The sequence below is a fragment of the Haemaphysalis longicornis genome, unplaced genomic scaffold (genome assembly GCF_048455015.1).
Source record: "Haemaphysalis longicornis isolate Haplotype H1 unplaced genomic scaffold, Haemaphysalis longicornis Haplotype H1 scaffold_1, whole genome shotgun sequence".
NCBI lineage: Eukaryota > Metazoa > Arthropoda > Arachnida > Ixodida > Ixodidae > Haemaphysalis > Haemaphysalis longicornis.
This window is the reverse complement of record NW_027526203.1, coordinates 20533310-20551283: the sequence shown is the minus strand read 5'-3', so window position 1 is coordinate 20551283 and position 17974 is coordinate 20533310. Positions and strand designations below refer to the sequence as shown.

The 17974-nt window shown below is 45.4% G+C and overlaps 1 protein-coding gene across 3 annotated transcripts; it reads right to left on the bottom strand.

The window, feature by feature from the left end:
- Nucleotides 1-3662: 3662 nt before the first annotated feature.
- LOC144175450 (uncharacterized) lies at nt 3663-14994 on the bottom strand. Of its 3 annotated transcripts, XM_077704545.1 has the most exons (4): nt 14845-14994; nt 14007-14126; nt 7486-7582; nt 3663-6699 (listed from the first exon to the last, which is right to left on the bottom strand). In XM_077704545.1, exons 1-4 carry the CDS (start codon nt 14947-14949, stop codon nt 6662-6664), a joined length of 360 nt encoding a protein of 119 aa, XP_077560671.1. In that variant the 5' UTR covers nt 14950-14994; the 3' UTR covers nt 3663-6661. The 3 variants fall into 3 exon arrangements, with proteins under 3 accessions (XP_077560671.1, XP_077560685.1, XP_077560679.1); XM_077704559.1 differs by lacking the exon at nt 7486-7582; XM_077704553.1 differs by lacking the exons at nt 3663-6699; nt 7486-7582 and adding an exon at nt 8956-10394.
- Between the last annotated feature and the right edge of the window lie 2980 nt (nt 14995-17974).

Genomic DNA, 17974 nt, shown 5'->3' with positions numbered 1-17974 from the left:
TGCGAGTTCGCACTGCTCAGTGCGGGGAAAAAAGGTTCCGTATAACAAATAATTTGGTGCACCCAAACCCATCTGTGATGAACATATGTCATGCATGGATTATTTAAGGGCATGTTATTAGCTTTGGAAAAACAAGAAAGTGACCTCTTTCTTGTGCAGAAAACTAGTTTAGTTGTGATTTTGGCTCTTATCTGTCCAGTGTCAACAGGAATAGTAGCCTTGATGCGCGACTTTGCGGACACTTTCCTGTCACCTTCCTTCAATGTCAACACAGTGGTGGTGAAGACTCCTGGGCAGTCGAAATCGCATGATGACAGGCAGTTATATTCTACCACGAGAAGCACCCTCCATAAGCCGTGAGGCCTTGCTCTGTTTTCAGTTGGGGCTCCTTTTGTTGCCAAGTGCCTTGGTCTTTTTGGGTAAAGCTCCCAAAACAAGGTGGTCTTGTCCCTGTTGGAATTGTCATGTTGATCATACCTTTCACCCACAGCTTTCCAGTTCATTTCACTTTTCTAACCCAATTCTAATGTTATTAGTGTAGGGAAATCTGGTGTCCAGCAGCTTGCGTTTCAAAGGGAATAGATGTAGCAACTACATCAAGCACTAGCTGATTCTGATGCTTAGTGGACTTTGCTGTGAGCCGTCCAAAGCACCACAAGGGGAAGCAGTGCTGGTCTTATGTAGTTTAGTACTTTGGAGCTGCAAAATTACAATGCACCTTTTATTACAATGCACCTTTTTTACCTCAATTTTTTTATGCTGCACTGGAAATCATGCGAATGCATGTTTGTAAATGTCTATTCCACCAACAAATTCACGGCATGCCTTGACAGTAGGTGCAGTTTTATGCATCTAGATAATCACCTGTACCCATTTATCACAGGCCTGCAATTTGCACATGGTCGGATTTAAAGAACCCTAAATGTGGCAAGTGTAACCGACCGTAACACACAATCTTGAAAACTGTACCTTATCAACGCGAAAGCAATAAGTGGCCCATTGACTAAGAAGCCACTATCCGCTGTCTGTACTAGCACAACAGCTCCTAAATCGGCCGGCAGTGCAAAGAGAGCAAAGAGTGGATTGAGTTCAAAACTTTGGGAAGAGTTCAAACCACATGGGAATCAAACCCAGGACATCCCTAGTGCAAGTCCAGCACCACATCCTTGACACCACTATAGCTCAGTGGGTCTAGCTGACTAAAGGTGGACCCAGGGAGCGCATTATGCCCTTAAACTGAAAAAAGTCCACAGGTACAAGCAACCCGACATACAATGAGTTTTAAATTTCTTGGCAATTCATTCCGTGGATATGGCGTGATTTTTTTTCCACCAGAATAACTGCCGGAGTGGCGATTCTTGGCATTGCGAGTAAAAAAGTGGACCCTGATTTACAAGGCTACCTGCTTCTACGATATCGAAAAGTAGCTTTCGTTAGCCGGCGCCTCGAAATCACATCGCTCAGTTTGAAGAGAACAAACTGCAAGCAGGCGGAGATCAATCACTATTTCTACAATACATTAGGTACAAACAGCTTCGTAAATATCGGCCCAGTATTTTTCACCTTGCTGCACATCGAGAATCGAATTTAAGAAGTGGTCTGAAACTATAAGCCAGCTTCCACATCTAAATGATGTACTAAAACACAAAAAAGTTTCCTATATGTGGCACTGTTTTCTACTTTCACCAGAGGCATGTGCTGCTGAAAACACTTTACTTTCAAGTGAACTATATCTAACGCTCTACCACTAGTAAATACTTCCCTTGAGAATTGAACAAAAAATCTAGTTTATTGTTTAGGAGAAAAGCAGTTTCGTTAGCTTTCGCACTCCACGAGGAGGACGGCCGATATTTGTGCGGATGTATTTGTTACTATGAGAAAGGCTGATTTTGGTTCACTTAGCGAGTGAGGCAAAAGACGCCAAAATGTTTATACCTGCGTGTACAGCAACTCTAGTTAGGTCGTGAAACTTTTGGAAAGGTCTAAAAGGTGGCGTTGGGGCAGCCCAAATATGGCCGATATTGGACGGGGAAGTGCAAATGGTCAAGAATTTATAATATCTCTTTCTGTGGTAGGTGCAAAAGAAGTGACAAATGTAGGGCAACTGCTCGTTTTGCGCTTTGTTTTCCCTTGAGTAAAAATATTATTTTCAAGTAAAAATAGTTTGTAGGCTTCTAACCTCTTTCATTGCATTGAAAAAAAAAGGCGGATATTGCTACCTATGCGGTTAGTTTTAAACATGTGATGATGACGGCAGTACAGCGTGCTGGTGTAGCAGAGAAATCCCGGCCGAACGCATCCCTGCAGCCGGCGCAGTGCCATGCAAGTCGCCAGAGAAGCGCGAGCTTCACGGACAGGTTCCCCAACCTCCGTCACAAGGCCGCTCGGAACTGGTTTCGGCGACTCTCCGCCAGGTGCATACGTCGTCTGCTCGGGGGTGCTTTGAACGAAGGTACCTGGCGTGCTCTGTAATACCGGAGCTAAGGATTTCGCCATGGTGACTTCAAGAGCATAGACTACTTATCTGGATTAAATTTGGACAAGCAAAAATTTGAGTGCAGTTGGCCTTTAAGCTACAGCACATAGCCGTAACATCCCCACTCAGGTGAATTGGCCAGTCACGATGATAGCTGCTGTCAGAAGCTTATGGCTATTTCACCAATTTCCGTTTGTCTTAAAACAATGCTGCTTAAATTACACACTGGCCAACTGCACCTCATCGAGTATATTTTACGCTCCTAGCATTCTGCAGTAGCCTTGTTTAGTGTTAAAGAACTACGTATTTGATCACATGTGAAGACTGCGATTTCTGTTAAAGCATTTTGTGCTTTCAACCTGAATTGGTTGACGGTCGTCAATTCAACACTGGCTGCAAACTTTTATTGTGGTGTAATAAACATAAAACCTGGATAGAGTAAACATACTGAAGAGTAAATTATGCTAGGCTTATACATTGCACAGCGTAGCTGTAAGCATCAAAATTCAACTTTTTAGGTTTCACGAGGAAAAGCTCAGCATAACTTGGGCCAGCTATGAAGGTTAACTGCAGTGGAGGGCTATAGGTTAAGTCAGGCCACCTATAAATCTTTGACATGCTTCGAAATCTTGGCACACAGGCATTTTTTTTTCTGTTCTACCTAAACCAATGCTTTGGACTTTGGCCAAATGTTTTGTACGGGTTAAACTGCACAATGCAATTCCAAATAAGAATTGAACAAACGTACTGTTGTGTCCATTCGAGAATCCAGTGCTTGCCCAATATCGAAAATTGCCTCCAGCAATCGATTCAAGAAATGTACTTGTATGTCCAAGAGACAAGCTCAAATAAACAGTTACCCTACTTCAACTGCATTCCTTGCATATTTATTTATTTGAAAATATTTAGCACGAAAACAACAGAATGGTACAAACAGGCAGTGCTGTCACTTTTCGTGCTCTCTCTCTCGTGCTGTGTTGTTTTTCCACCGTTTATTAATTTTAAAAATATGCCACATTTGCCATTTTAGTTGTTTTTATTTGTTTTGATGTTATGCTGTGTTGCCAACGAAACTTTGTAAATGTCTTCCCAAGAAAAAATATGAATACCTAGCATTTGTAAGTGTATGCTTCTTGATGGATAGCAACTCTCACTATATGAAAGTGAAGCCAAGAAAACACCAAAGTCATCACAAACACTGAAGAATGTTTATTGACATGGCATCACATCACTTGCTGGACAAGCAACAAGGCACCATAATGCTGCTCACACAAGAGTGCGAAGCATGCTCCGCGGCTAAAACCACTTGATAAAAATACAAGCAGGCGCTTATCTGCCCCAAGGTGACCCTGAATGAAAATGTGACATGCGCAACACTGGAAATCAACAAAAGTTATTGGGTCAGGCATAAGTGAAAAGTGCGGGCAAAAGTCGAGGGCACTTTCATGTGTTGGATGACGAGACTGCTGGCACAAGACGGGAAGGATCGAAGGGTGGTAACTCAGTATTGTATGGTTACAAATACGTGCAGATTGCTACTCACTGGACCAAAAGTGCTTGAAGACCCTGATTTTAAAGCAAAACTTTCTATGACTCACCAGTGGAATATGCCATGCCAAAAAGGCATTGCAGAAAAGCCAACTTTTTCTGACAATGATAATGATCGTGGGTAAAGAAGTGCTGAAAGAAAAAAACGCTTCCTGCAGTCAGAAACAAATCAGGACCCTCGCGGTGTGAAACCAACATCTATTCCGTGACACCATTGCAACATGGTCAAAGTAGTTTGAATCTGGATAGCGGTGCATCGAGATGCAAAATTAGACAAAAATGGTGCACCTCACATTCTAATGACGACGACAGTTGAACACGAAGCTTTCGTCAAGCAAAATCAAGCGGCGAAGTTTCAAAGCCACTGCGATGAAAAGTCCAAACAGCATGCAAGGAAAAGTGATAGCTCAAACAGGCAACGTCCAAGCTCAGATGACAATCAAGCAAGGAATCCCTTATGAGAAAACTGAGTTAAACTGAAAGGCAGGTTCTCCTAGACACCCTTCCCACTAACTTATAACCAAATTCCTTAAATGATCTCTTGCGTCCCTCGTACCCACCTAATTTAGCGGAGACAGTGTGGGACACACTCCTGCATTTCATATACCGACCCACTATTTTTCCCTTGCTATTTCCCACCCATACCCGTCGTGAACTTTAACTAATCGCTACTTCTAAGGGGGTCTGATGCACTAGCAAGAGGCCCCCGGGTGTTTTTTTTTACATTTCAATAAACCTTAATAAAAAAAAAGCCATTATTGTCGTACAAAAGCGTGCACGTTTTTTTTTCCTTGCAATTACAGCAACTAATGAACACATGACAGAACAAGTAACAGAGAGCAATGATGAAAGTGACAACCACAGATTTGCACATAACTGTGGAGAGGAACTCTCTGGATAGAAGACTGAGCAATAGAGGAGCACAGCAGCTGCGGCTGAACCTTCCCACACAGCTGAACAGAGACGAAGAATACGGCAAATGGACAAAATTAGGGGTTGGGAGTCTTAGTAGCCACTGTACTTTCTTATCAACCAGGCGTATGGCTGGATGGTATAGATGAACAGCAACGTGGGAGCTAGAGGACTGCTTGCTGGCGACACTACTACCACCCAGTAGTCTGTACTCCACAGTACACAGTAGGAGGAAACAAACTGGAAGTGGGACTGCGAATTGCCATGATGTTACAAATGAAAAAAGTGCTGCATGGCTGTCACAAGTCAAGGTCAATCACCCTTAAGGGGAGGTGCCAAAACCCCTTAGAGAGGGGATGAAGACTTAGAGAGAGGATGAAGACATGACATTTGAATCTAGTGGCTAAAAATGAACCATTCATGTAGCACCCCACCGCAAAAGGGGATTGATCTTCACTCATTTCCTGAAATAAAGTTTAAAAGCAATTCATCCAGGGCAGTTGCCACCAGCACCCTAGAGTAGTATGGTGGAAACACACCACAATCTTTGCTTTTGGGGTCTTTTACCGGGCTGTCTACCAAAAAACTCAAATTCTTTTTTTCTAAGGGGGCACCCTGGTCTTAAACAAAAAAAACAACATGGTTTTTACAGTTAGGACGATAAAAATTGGGTGATGCATGTGGTTTTTCATTGAAATTGTAGATATGAAGTTTGTTTCTGTGTAAAACAACTATATTCAACTTTATTTGGCTTTTATGTTTGATTTTTTGACAGCCTTTGTAAAAAAACTGCTTGAGGGATGCAGCTGAACAAGGTACCGGTGAACTGTGCACAAATCAAGGACTGACTGCCATAAGACTAACATTATCATTATATATGGTCTGTAGCAGAAATGACAGCTGTTTGAAGTTTGGGCCTGAATGGCAACACCAGTTTTCCTGGTTCCCATTTTCTAGGCCCAAACTTCACATGGCTGTAACTTCTGCTACAGACCAGATAGAATGATAATGCTAGTATTATTGCACTCCTTGACTTGTGCACAGTTAACTGGTACTTTATTCAGCAGCGCCCCTCCAGCAGTTTTTTTATAAAGGTTGTTGTAAAATCAAACATAAAAATCCAAATAAATGTGAATAGAGTCGTATTACACAGAAACAAATTTCATATCTACAGTTTCAATGAAAAACCACATGCATCCCCCGATTCTTATCATCATAACTGTAAAAATAAAGTTTTTGATCAAAAACTGATGTTCCTTTCTAACTCGAAGCTTTCTGGCCAGCTCCAGCCTCGAAGGTCAGCTGTGCCTGATCAAAAGGACTGTCAACGCGGCTTGAGCTCAAGGCATCCTGGAATGAGGACACCTCTCTGAAGCATTTTGCGCATTTAATTAAAGTTTATTCTCTCTCTCTCTCTTGCGACTTGAGCCAAAGTCCAAAATCTAAACTGCTTCGACCGTATCAGAAGGGTGCAGTCTGACAGACAATGGTTTCATAATGCAAGGGACACTGGTTCCATTATGACCATGGAAAGCGTTTTTTCTTGAGGTGCTTGATGTGCTTTTGCTTATCCTCATCGCTTTGTGAAACTCACTGTGTAAAGTTAGCTTTCCTGCAGTGCATTATGTAGCCACATTGAATGTAATCAGTGAGGTCCTGAAAGCTTCACTTTAACAACAGGAGTTACGTGCTTGTCAAGACCCTCGTCTCACAGCAAACTTCTCTTCACCAGCAGGCACAGGCTAGAGCCCAGTCAGCAGGTGCTGCAAAGACATGATGAGAGTATTTAAGCACGAACCTCAAGATGGAAAGGAGGTGGAGCAAAGAGCAAGAAAAATGCATCAGGAGGAGACTGCAAGCTCTGGGATGAGCAAGCTAGGTGTGGTGCTGTCAGGACACTGATGTCATAACCCAAGCCTGGGAACAAGCGGAGCAATAGCGCAGTTGTTCCAGCCTCCTCTGGAACAGCGATTCAGCTTCTCATGACTACCATCTTAGCGACCATGACTGCTCTAAAAAATTTGACACAATAGCAGAGAACCTTTCAGAAATACTGGACTGCAACCCAATAGATGGTATTCACTGAAAATTTCAGAGGGAGATTTCTTCACCCGACAACACTGGAAACCACCACGTCTGTGCCTGCGCATTGTGCCCACACCTCGCAGAAAAAAGAAAACCTCGGTGCATATCGTCTGCACCACTTCAACCTGATTGTCGGCCTTAGTATTAAGAGAAGACCTATTAATTGCACTCAAATTACGTGGTGGTGCTCTCCTTGCCCTCAAGAACTTTGCATCACTGTAGAGTGAAACTGCGGCTATGAACGAAAGCGACACGGCATGCCAGAGGCAACGCTGCAGTCGCCTGCGACTACCGATGTTGACACAAGTGCCATTTAATGAACAGTTGAAAACAAAAACCAAATATTGCTTTCGAAGAAATGCTTTATGCACACGCCGGTTTATATTTATATTCTATATTTATATTAAATGAAGCCAGTGCACGTGATGCCATCTCCCGAGTTGTGCCATGCTTGCACCGCTCACCCCCTTGCTGGTAGCCATGTGCTCGTACCGTGGTCAACCTCAAGTCTTCACCCCTTTCCTTTGAAATCCTTTGTGTACACGCACAACTCACCACATGCTATCGAAAAAGAAGAAATAAAAACGTGCATCACTAGAAAGCATAGCTGCTACCCCAGCAACAAGTGGAGGGGGCACCCTTTTGTTTGTTTTGCCCGAGACGACTGCCTAGAATGGCGGATTACCAGCCCGCGCATGTGCAGATTGGTAATAGAAAAAGGTCCATTACTGCAATCTCATGGAGTCCGACGTATCACAGACGCTGCGGCACATACATGGCGGCGCACACACAGGGTCGCCCACTTGTGGGCCACACCAGTGAATACAACCTATGAAGTGCTATACCCACCACCGATATAGCATTATCTAGCTGCAGTCAGCAACACTTTTTTATATGTTTACACATACTTTCAAGCGTTCGGAGGGTCAACATGGCTGCTTGTCACTGCTTCTGACCGATCATCCATGGGTCGATGCCACCAATCTGGCTGCCACAAATCACGGTAATAACGCGGAAGTCTTCAATTGTGGGCCGGACTGACACACACGATTCGCGCCAGGGCTGTCAAGCTGGTGTGGCAACTTTCTGATCGCGGCGTTAACACGCCACAGTGGTTCGAACACTTTCCCAGTATGAAGGTAAGCTATTTCTGTCGTCATTGGTTTGTCGCATAATGCATGCTTTATTGATGTTTAAGTTCAAGACCTGGCAAGCTTCTCTAGCTCGCCCAGAATTTCTCGATACGCAACTCTGAGCTGACGTGTGAGCACGTCTGTTTGTCGTGTGGTTCCTTGTTAATGAGCCAGACCATGCAACTGAACGGTGCGAATGCAGATTTGATGCTTTCAGCACGTTTCACTTTTTTCTTCGATCAACAAGAGAGAAACTGTCAGTAATGCTCGTAGAAAGACGGGGCGAGTCAGAAATGCTGCTTGGACACTTCCTAGTACCATATAAATAGTGTACTTAATCTTCCCGAGAGCCAAAGCATCATTTTAGGTTGTAGTGAAACAGACCAGAAAACACCCCTGCCCTTTTTCTTGTCCGTTCTCTTTGAAGCACTCCTTTGTTTATGTATTGAAAACCAATTTGTGCAGCGGCACACTTCATTAGTTATTTGTGTATATGGCTAATTTTTCACATTTTAACATTTATATGTTCTCATTGTAGTATGATACTAATCTTGATCAGTGCATTTTTGAAGCAGAGGTGTTTTCTTCAGGTGGCAGTTCCTTTTCTCTACAAAAAAGTGCTTGCTGTAAACAGCATCAAACAACAAAAAAGGAAATCGTTTTAAGTAAGGAGGAAAAAGGTTTCACGTCAATTTATAAGGCTGAGACAAAGATTATGGCACTCACTACACGTTTTGCGGTTCCCGTAAGGCTAACAAGCGATTTGCAAAAAACTGGACAACACTTCCTATGGTGCGGAAACCGAAGATGTACTCCTGCAATTAAAACACGGAATTATCGCTGCCCCTTCAAAGGTAGATAATTGAACCATTTTGGCACTTGATCTTTAGAAAGCTTTGATCGCGTATCACACCAGGCTATTTTGTGTAACGTTGCCACTTTCACTCCGGGTCGTTGCACATACAACTATATCCGTAACTTCCTTTTGGACCACACGGCTGTTATTCAGCTCGGTGACCTACAATCCGACACTATCCATTTCCCAACCATTGGCACGCCTCAAGGCGCAGTATTATCCCCACTCCTATTTAACATTGCCCTAATCCACCTTCCCAGTAAGCTCGCCGCGATCCCTCGCTTACTCCACAGGATATACGCCGATAATATTACGCTGTGGACCACCAGAGGCAGCGACTTTCAAATCGAGGAGGTTCTCTAACAGGGAGCTGACTTAGTTACCGCCGCCGCGCAAGTTGGGCTTGGATGCTCACCTGAAAAATCTGAGCTTTTAATCCTCCCTGCCAAATCAACCGGCAACCCAGCCCAGACACCCACCATTGAGGTCCGGATTGATGGTAGAGATGTTCCCCAAGTGGTAGTCCTGAAAATACTTGGGCTCTGCATACAGCGCAATTGTGCAAACATTAAGTACCTAGCACAGCTGACTTCTCAGGTGAATCAGACGATCGCCCTCATCCGCAGGATTGCTGCCCGCTACAAGGGGTTCAAAGAAACGGAGCGTATCCGGCTGATACAGGCATTTGGGCTCAGCCTTCTCACTTACTCTCTCCCGTATCTCTTGCCCTCGCGTACCGAACTCTCTAAAGTCAACTGCCTCATTCGAAAGACCTAAAAAACGGCGCTACAAATCCCTCAGAGCACTACCACTGCCAGACTCGAGAAACTCGGCATTTACAATACTGCGGAGGAACTCATTGAAGCCCACCTTATCGGTCAGCTAAATAGGCTCTCATCCACCCCCACCGGTCACACTCTCCTTGTTACTCTTACCCTTAAAGCCCCTATCCTCTGCAATGACAGGCTCCCGGTACCAGCCGACATTCATGGCTCCCTCACTATTTACCCTTTACCGCGCAATATCACCCTGTTTTCAACAAGCAGCGTAGGGAACTACGAGCACAAGCACTTACAGAGAAATACCCCGTCCACCCCACTACAGTTTACGTGGACGCAGCTTGCTATCGATGGCAGGATGCATACGCTGTCGCAGTAGTAATCAACTATCCCAACACTCCTCCTCTTAAATCCCAAACAGACTGCACCAACTGACCCGCTGAGGCGGAAGAGGCGGCAATAGGTGACCGGTAAAAAGCGCAAATGCTCATGGGTGCATTGTCTGCTCCCGCGGAGTTCTGTTACTTCCGGTTCGAGAGCTCTCCTGGCCTCCCATACGCCGACGGCTTTCACGCGCGCTTGTGCTTGTTGTTTATCTGTTTCCACTGAAAAAAAAAAAAAAAAAAACCGCTCATGCTTCGCACATTCAAGGTGTAACAACAATGAATTCTACTAGGGGCTTCTCTGAAAGGTTAGCACTCTGTGATAAATAAACAACACGCACACACGCACGTGAAAGCCGCCGGCGTACGGGAGACCAGGCGAGATCTCGAACCGGAAGTGGCTGGAGCAGACAACGTACCCATGAGCCTTTGCGCTTTTTATCGGTCACCTATTGCGCTAGCCCTTACACATAGGCCGCCCCCTATCACTATCGTCTCGGATTCGAAAACGGCCATTCGAAATTACGCCAGAGGCATGATCTCGCCCCTGGCGCTCGGAATTCTCCTCAAAAATCCTCCTACCATACAAATAAAGCTGATCTGGACTCCGGCCCACATGGGTGTGGGGGGAAATGAGGCAGCACATAGGGCCGCTCGAGAGCTCACCGTCCGAGCAGGCCCTAGCCTCGAACCCTTTCACGGAGCCCTATCAGCTCGGGACAGTCTCTTGACCTTCCAAGACATTACGGCACATTACCGCCTCTCACGCCGCCAGCTCCCCCCCGCACACCCGGATTTATCCAACAGGGAAGAACGGCTATGGCGACTGGTGCAAACCCATACCCTCCCATGTCGCTACCACCTGCACCGTATTTATCCTTCCGTCTACCCCTCCACCAACTGCACGGCCTGTGGAGCAGTGGAAACACTGGACCATCTTCTTTGGAACTGTCCCCACAACCCCTATCCTCTCTTAGCAGACGGTGGGCACTGGGCTGAGGCACTGGGCAGCTCCGACCTGTCTACCCAACGGGTGGTCACGGCGAGGGCTGCTGCGGACACCGGTACGCCGGTCACCACGTCCCCTAAGGGGCCTTTAAAGGATCAATAAAATGTTTGTCCTCCTCCTCCCATGGTGCGGTCACATGCGGTTCTGCACAGATGGCATCTGGCCCCATTTTGTCTGACTGGCAATGAAAACTGCCTGCTTCAAAATAACAAAGACATTTTTAAGCCACATTTATATTCAGGCAAAAAGTGTTGTGCAGCCATTGCATGTAATGTTGCCTAGTATGAAAAATTGTGCTCAATAGGTTTCTGAGGAAAGCTGGTTTCGAGAATTGCATTGTGCCATAGGACAAAACAAAATTAACTATAAATGAAAAACAACACAACAAAAGTCCTGAGTTTTGCCATGCATATTTTTGTGCTCCTTTTCTATCATGTTTACAACCAACATAGCCATACTGTTAATTACATTGCACCTTTGGTCTCATAGGTCACCCAGAAAGGAAATCAACTGAAGTCGAGGAAGTAGTGTAAGGAAAATTCACTTTATATTGTAAAACAACAACAGTATTAATGTATTCTTGAAAGCGTAAGAAACAACAGCCTCGCCTGGACGTTTTTCAAATGTAAAATAGTTTCTTCTTGTCTTCTTTTTATTTTATGGTGAAGGAATGGGGCTGCTTCTTTTCCTGCAGCTTGTTAAGTTGGCCATTTTTTATGTGATCAGGTATTTAAGCATTCAGGAGTAGACGTGTCCTGATCAGGTATATCTTGAGTCCAACTGAGTAAAGCGTATTCTGATTTTTATCATGCTAAGGGTCATATTCCGAATGCTCCCCATGAGCACAAACGAGTTGCAGTGAATGAATGAAGATAGCACGGAATTACCCGCCGCGGTGGCTTAGTGGCTAAGGCGTTGCGCTGCTGAGCACGAGGTCGCGGGTTCGATTCCCGGCCGCGGCGGCCGCTTTTCTGATGGAGGCGAAAAGCAAAAACGCCCGTGTGTACGAGATTTCGGCGCACGTTAAAGATCCTCAGGTGGTCAAAATTAATCCGGAGCCCTCCACTACGGCGCGCCTCATCGCCTGCGTTGCGTCGGCGCGTTAAACCCCTACAATCAATCAAGATAGCACGGAATTCTTTTATCAACACGTAAATGCCTAAGACTAGTTCACATACTTGAACAAATCACAAGCACACCATAAACTTAATGCGGTTGCCCAGCAGTTGGGCAACACGCCACTATTTAAACTAAATGCATATGTTACTCGATAGTTTCCCTCCAGCTTAGAGACTGCCTTTTCCATGTATTTTCTAGTTCATAAATACACCATAGAATGCTTGGCTGCAGCAGCTCTCATAAATTACAAAATGACAAGAATAAGATGGGCATTGCTTCCACAGATGATCCCTTTGTATCATTCCTGACATGAAATAGCCAAGTGAATCTTTTGACCTTGGTAACAAATTGTTTCAAAGCACAGTGCAAACCGTGATGAACAAACAGCATTGCGTCAGGTGCATAGCCTGCGACACTGTCCAGCTGAAAAAAATATCTAATGTCTTTCTGCTTCATTTTCCCGTGTCTACATATGCAAAGTGCCTTTATTAACAATAAAAGCAGGGCGGTAGGAGGGGTGTAAAACGTTTAAAGAGCGCACTGCAAAATAATGTGACACGGTTTTTTTAAACATTATGTATGAGCTGCCTCACGTAAGAGGCATTTCTTACAACATTCTTAGCCCTGTATGGCTTTCTCACACAGCTTAGATGTCGTGCGAAAAAGGCAACTTAGTCTAACAGCTCAAGGCGAGGTAGGTGCACCTTCTCCCGTTTGCACTCAAGAGTTTACATGAAAAGGCATTAAGTAATTGCATCATAATCGAGTAAACTGAGGTCACTTCACACTATGAGGCACAGGGCAGTGTGGTAGAACTCTCACTCAAGGATCTTTAGCGTAAACCAAGACATCGTGTACAGAAGGTTAATTTTTTTGGCTCTATAAATTCAATGCAGCCCCGGCAGCCAAGAATCGAACCCAAGACATTGTACATCCCTGCAGCCATAGGAAACAATGTGAGATCTGAGCAATCTGGCACCTGAGAAATCTCATTAAGACGAATAAAGCTACCGTGCGATATTACTTAGTGTTTACAAAAACCAAGGATAGACAGCATAGGGGCACTAGATACATCCTTGCTTACACAAAACTCAAGAGTAAAATTAAAAAATATATATATATGACGCGGGCATCCGAGGCACGGTATATCTATGGTGTTGACTAACACCATGTACTGTGCCCTGGCCGACCACATAATTTATGTTCCTGCCTCCACTGGAAGCTGGAAAGCACTGTAAACGGCCCTGTGGTCAGCCATAACCCATTACACGCCCAAGACTACAGTGCAAACTGTCGTGACGGAAACCACGTACGGTGCTGTTTGCACGAAGGTCACGCCAGCCCACCTCATAGATTGTGCTATATCGGTAGTGCATATAACAATTTCTGGTGGGACTTCACTAGGTGGTACATATAGCATCATCCATAAATTTTCAACAGTAAAAAAATGAAGGTAGTAATTAAGCAGTGCATGAGCTATCCCTACCTCTTCATTGTTTCACTAGTTACTGAAAGACTTGTATTTGAAAATGTCAGGCTGGAATGGACGCATAGACCAGGTTGGTTTTTTGACATTGGCATAAATAACTAAACTTGATTTTTAGTACACACGCTGCTGTCTTCATGGCTATCAACTACCGTGTTACTGTAAACCCTCGCTTGAAATGTACACGGAGTGAGAACGCACTGGTGGATCTAAAGTATACCATCAAATAGAAGCCAGGAAAAGTCGGGAACCCGTTTGGTTGTGACAAGTGGCCTGCACTAGAATGGCAGGATGAGTGCTGCAGGCAGGCTAGGGGCACCGTGACTGCAGTCAGGAGATGCTGCAAGAGAAATAAATGGAACATGAGGAATGAAGCACCGTTGAGGCAGCAGTAAGTAAACAATCTAGGATGACTAAAAAAAGGGCAAACGAAAGCGAAGACCACACAAGCAGTGCTCTTGCCCGCCCTGCGTTATCCAGGTCGTTCCCGCTGAATTTCCATCGGTTATTGAACGCCGATTGGCCCCACTATTAAAGATGAAAACACATAACGACGTAAGCATCCCTTGGCAGGCACTCCGGGCAGCAAAAGTGCTGGATGCAGCAACGAGTGCAACAGGCTAAAGTAGCGTGTTACAACGCCCTCACGAACAACACGCACACACGAAAACCTTGCCAACAGGGACCTGTCATGCTCCTAACTTCACCAACAGATCGTACTGCAAGTTCATTTTTGTTACAATATTAAGATCGGTTAGCACAAGGCACGTTGTCTAGAAAAAGCGTCGAGGAAAACAAGTGATGTTAACGACGCCACATTAAAGAGACAAGGAAACGTCATGGGCGAGACGGGTTTGCAATGCGAGCGAGTTCCCGCGCCGTGCAACAAACCGTCAACAGCTCGCGATCGCCGACAGACGCGAACAGAGAATGCAAGACAGTGAGAACGCGCCGTTAAGAATTTCGTAAACGACGCTAATATAACTGCCGCGAGCAGAAAGCAAGCTTCGCAGTAGGAGATATGCGAACTGATTGCAAACCCGCCAAAAAACACTCACCTGGTCGGCCGATGGTGGACAGTTGAACGCCCACAGATAACTGCAAAGCTGTAGTGCCAGAAGACGCTGGAGCTGTTGAACGACGACTGACAGGGCGACAACCATCGCCAGTTTATGAATTCTTGCGTTGTGAACGCGACTACTTGAATCGCTACGGTACGTACGCCGTGTAGGCAGCACTCGGAAAAATGTAAACATACCGCGCGGGAACGCTGCGAGCAAACGTGACGTCACATCCGCCTAGCAATGCTCCTCACCCGCCCAAAAGGTCGGTTAATTCCTCTCCTGAAGGGCAGGTCATCTCAGGGGCCCTTTAAAGGCCAACTGCACTCAAAATTTCGACTTCTTGAAAACCCTATTTCCGTATAGTATGCTTAAAAAGAAAGCAACATGCAAAATACAACAGCTGAAATACGCACGTGGACGCCGCAAGCGGCCAGCAAAAATCGGCGATTTTGAAACCGAAACCGAGGAGAGCGCGGCCATTGCAGTGACGTTGCAGCCGTCCAGCGAGCGGCCGGACGGTCACCAGTTCGGGAGAATGTCTGCGCGCAAGCTCTACGCGCGCACGGGGCAGCAGAGCTCGACCAGTTCTCCCGCTGCGTGGCTGGCCAGAGGAAAAAGCCACCGACGGCTGGAACGTCAGAGGCGCGTCATGCCTGTTTACGCGATCCGCCGGCAGGTGCAGAGTGGTCTGCGGCGAAGCTTTTTTAAACGCTTCTGACTGATTAACGAGGCGTTTCACGGGGCTACCACTTGTGTCCCAGCTTATTTGGGGGTACTTACTACGCATTAAAAATAAATTTGGCCGAGGTGAAATTTGAGTGCAGTTGGCCTTTAAGCTACACATCCATACCATTTATTTTTAAAAAAATTGAATAAAAAGTTCTTAAAGGCCCGTAAAAAATTACGTAATTAGGCTCCAGTGTTTTCTTTATAACTCAAAAAATAATTATACCACTTGAAACCTAATTACATATTTGAAATGAGGAAGTCAAAACACATATGCACAGTGATTTTCATTATCACAGACCAATTAATAAAAAAGTTCATTTCAAGACCCACGTCTCCCCTTAACGCAGTGCAAGCAAAAACAGAAGCTTGACAAATTCATTTCAGTGTCCTTTTAAAATGATACTAAAGTGAAAAAGCCAGTTTTCCCACATTGATAGATTAGAGCGTTATGAATACCAATATACCACTCGCAGTGCAAGCAGCTGCTTATTAACACAGAAAATGCCAGAAACGTAAAAATAAGTGTTGATGCACCATCCACTTTTACGCACTACAGTTTGCGACATCACAAAGCACGAATGCATGGTGAAACAGGATTGATGGAGGTTGCCCAAGCGTGTTTTCATTGAAAAAAAAACAAAAAAAAAACGCGGAGGCAGCCGGGATGAGCAAATGTAAAATACATGTGGGAAATTTTGACGGATGCACTTTTAAAAAGACACAAACTACAGCAAGCACACATCATAAAATATGATGCCACATCCCGGGCGGTAAAGCATTGTTTCAGTTCCAATTTCACTAAAATGTTTCGCTTTGCGTGCATGCGCAGTCAAAAGATGAATGCATATGGGTGAATGTGACAGCCAACTGCACCTACTGACCACAAGTGCATGGTTACTTGCCAAAGCTTAACACAGAAGCAGGTGTAATTAGCGCAATCAACCAGAAACAAGACAGCCCTTAATTATTTGACCAACTGCAAAGGTATTTTCAACACCTGCAACTAGGAGTAGGCCCATCATGGGCACATTCCCAGGACAGCTTCACTACAGGTCATTCCAAATTTGCTGTACACCGCCACACCAAGATGACCCCAAATAAACCCTTTGTGATTGGCTGCGACAAAATTGGAAAGCCAGTGAGTACAGGCTTTAAAAAAGTCGCCGGCGATAGAGTATTACCGGGTCGGGCTCACTCCGGTTGGTTTGTGACGTGCTCGGAAGCATCATGACAAAATTGAAGGGAATACGGGAGAGAAATGCCAGCCCTAAGAGACCTTTTTCCAGTACTGGGCTTCCTAGCGGCCCCCACGGCGAACTATGCAGTCAGGGAAGGAAAGATCTCACTGTCAAAAATACTTGTGCACGATAGAAATAAAATTGCGCTAAAAAGGACAGGATGAACAGAAAGAAGACACACCACACAGCGCAGAAGTGGTTTGTTGGACGGCCACCGCCCATCATCAATTCACACTGGCTGTACAGAAAGAGAGAGAGAATAAACATCTTCAATTGCGAGCTCAATGGTGCAGGATGGTGAGAGCATCGGCCCTGTGGGGGGCGTCCGCTAGTCCGGGATGCCCTGGTCCTTGCTGTCCTCTACCAGCATGCGCTGGGTTGAGAGGCCTGAGCTGGACAGCTGGTCCACCTACTGCTCAAACAAAGGGACGGGGTGGGCGCGGCGGATGGGGATTGTTCGCATTCCCAGTCCAGATGGTGTAGAGGGTGCCAGTCTGGGGGCCAAAGTTGCAGGTATTGTAATATTGGGCAGGGTAGATATGGTGGAGGAGGGTAGAGTGGGGGTAGGAGTTGGTCTGGAGCAGGCAGAGTGTGGTCGCTTCAGCTCGGGAAAGGTGGGAGTGGGGTGGAGGGAACCATTGACGCTCGTGTCTGCAGTGCAAGAGGATGTCCGTGTAGCCATTGAGGGTGTGGGAGGTCTTCTGGTCTTAACTCTCTTCGGAAGTGGCACAGAGGGTGTGTATCCGGGCTGCGGTATGTGCCACTGCATTTCAGTCGAGGAACTCGTGTCTATAGGTTTAAACTATATAAATGTCAGGAAGTTGCGGGATGGTCTTAAGGAGCCATGAAGAGAAAATACAAGTTTGGTTCATTCAAAAGATTGCCTCGTTAGAATCATACTGACACCACTTTCAACGTAAACTTCGCTCAAATAAGCTACATAATTAGGGAAAAGGGGAATGGCCATGCGGCCCACTAGCTCATTTCCCGCAACAGAACCTGTGATGCCATACCAGCCAGCTCTGCGATTGGCGGAGGGCAGCAAAACAAAACGCAAATTAGGCAGAGCTTATAAGCTTGCCAAACGAGCTATTTGTACTTAAACTTAGGGCACATTCTTTTTAAAGCCCTAATGGTGGGACAAACAGTGGAAGTTA

Bases quoted from the DNA above. Each gene is read 5' to 3' on its own strand.
- LOC144175450 (XM_077704545.1), bottom strand. From the start codon at position 14,949: ATGGTTGTCGCCCTGTCAGTCGTCGTTCAACAGCTCCAGCGTCTTCTG. The intron at 14,127-14,844 runs GTGAGTGTTTTT...TTTCTCTTGCAG, and splicing joins GTCCACCATCGGCCGACCAG to CATCTCCTGACTGCAGTCAC. The intron at 6,700-7,485 runs GTGAGCGGTGCA...ATGTCTTTGCAG, and splicing joins ACATGGCTACCAGCAAGGGG to CACCTGCTGACTGGGCTCTA.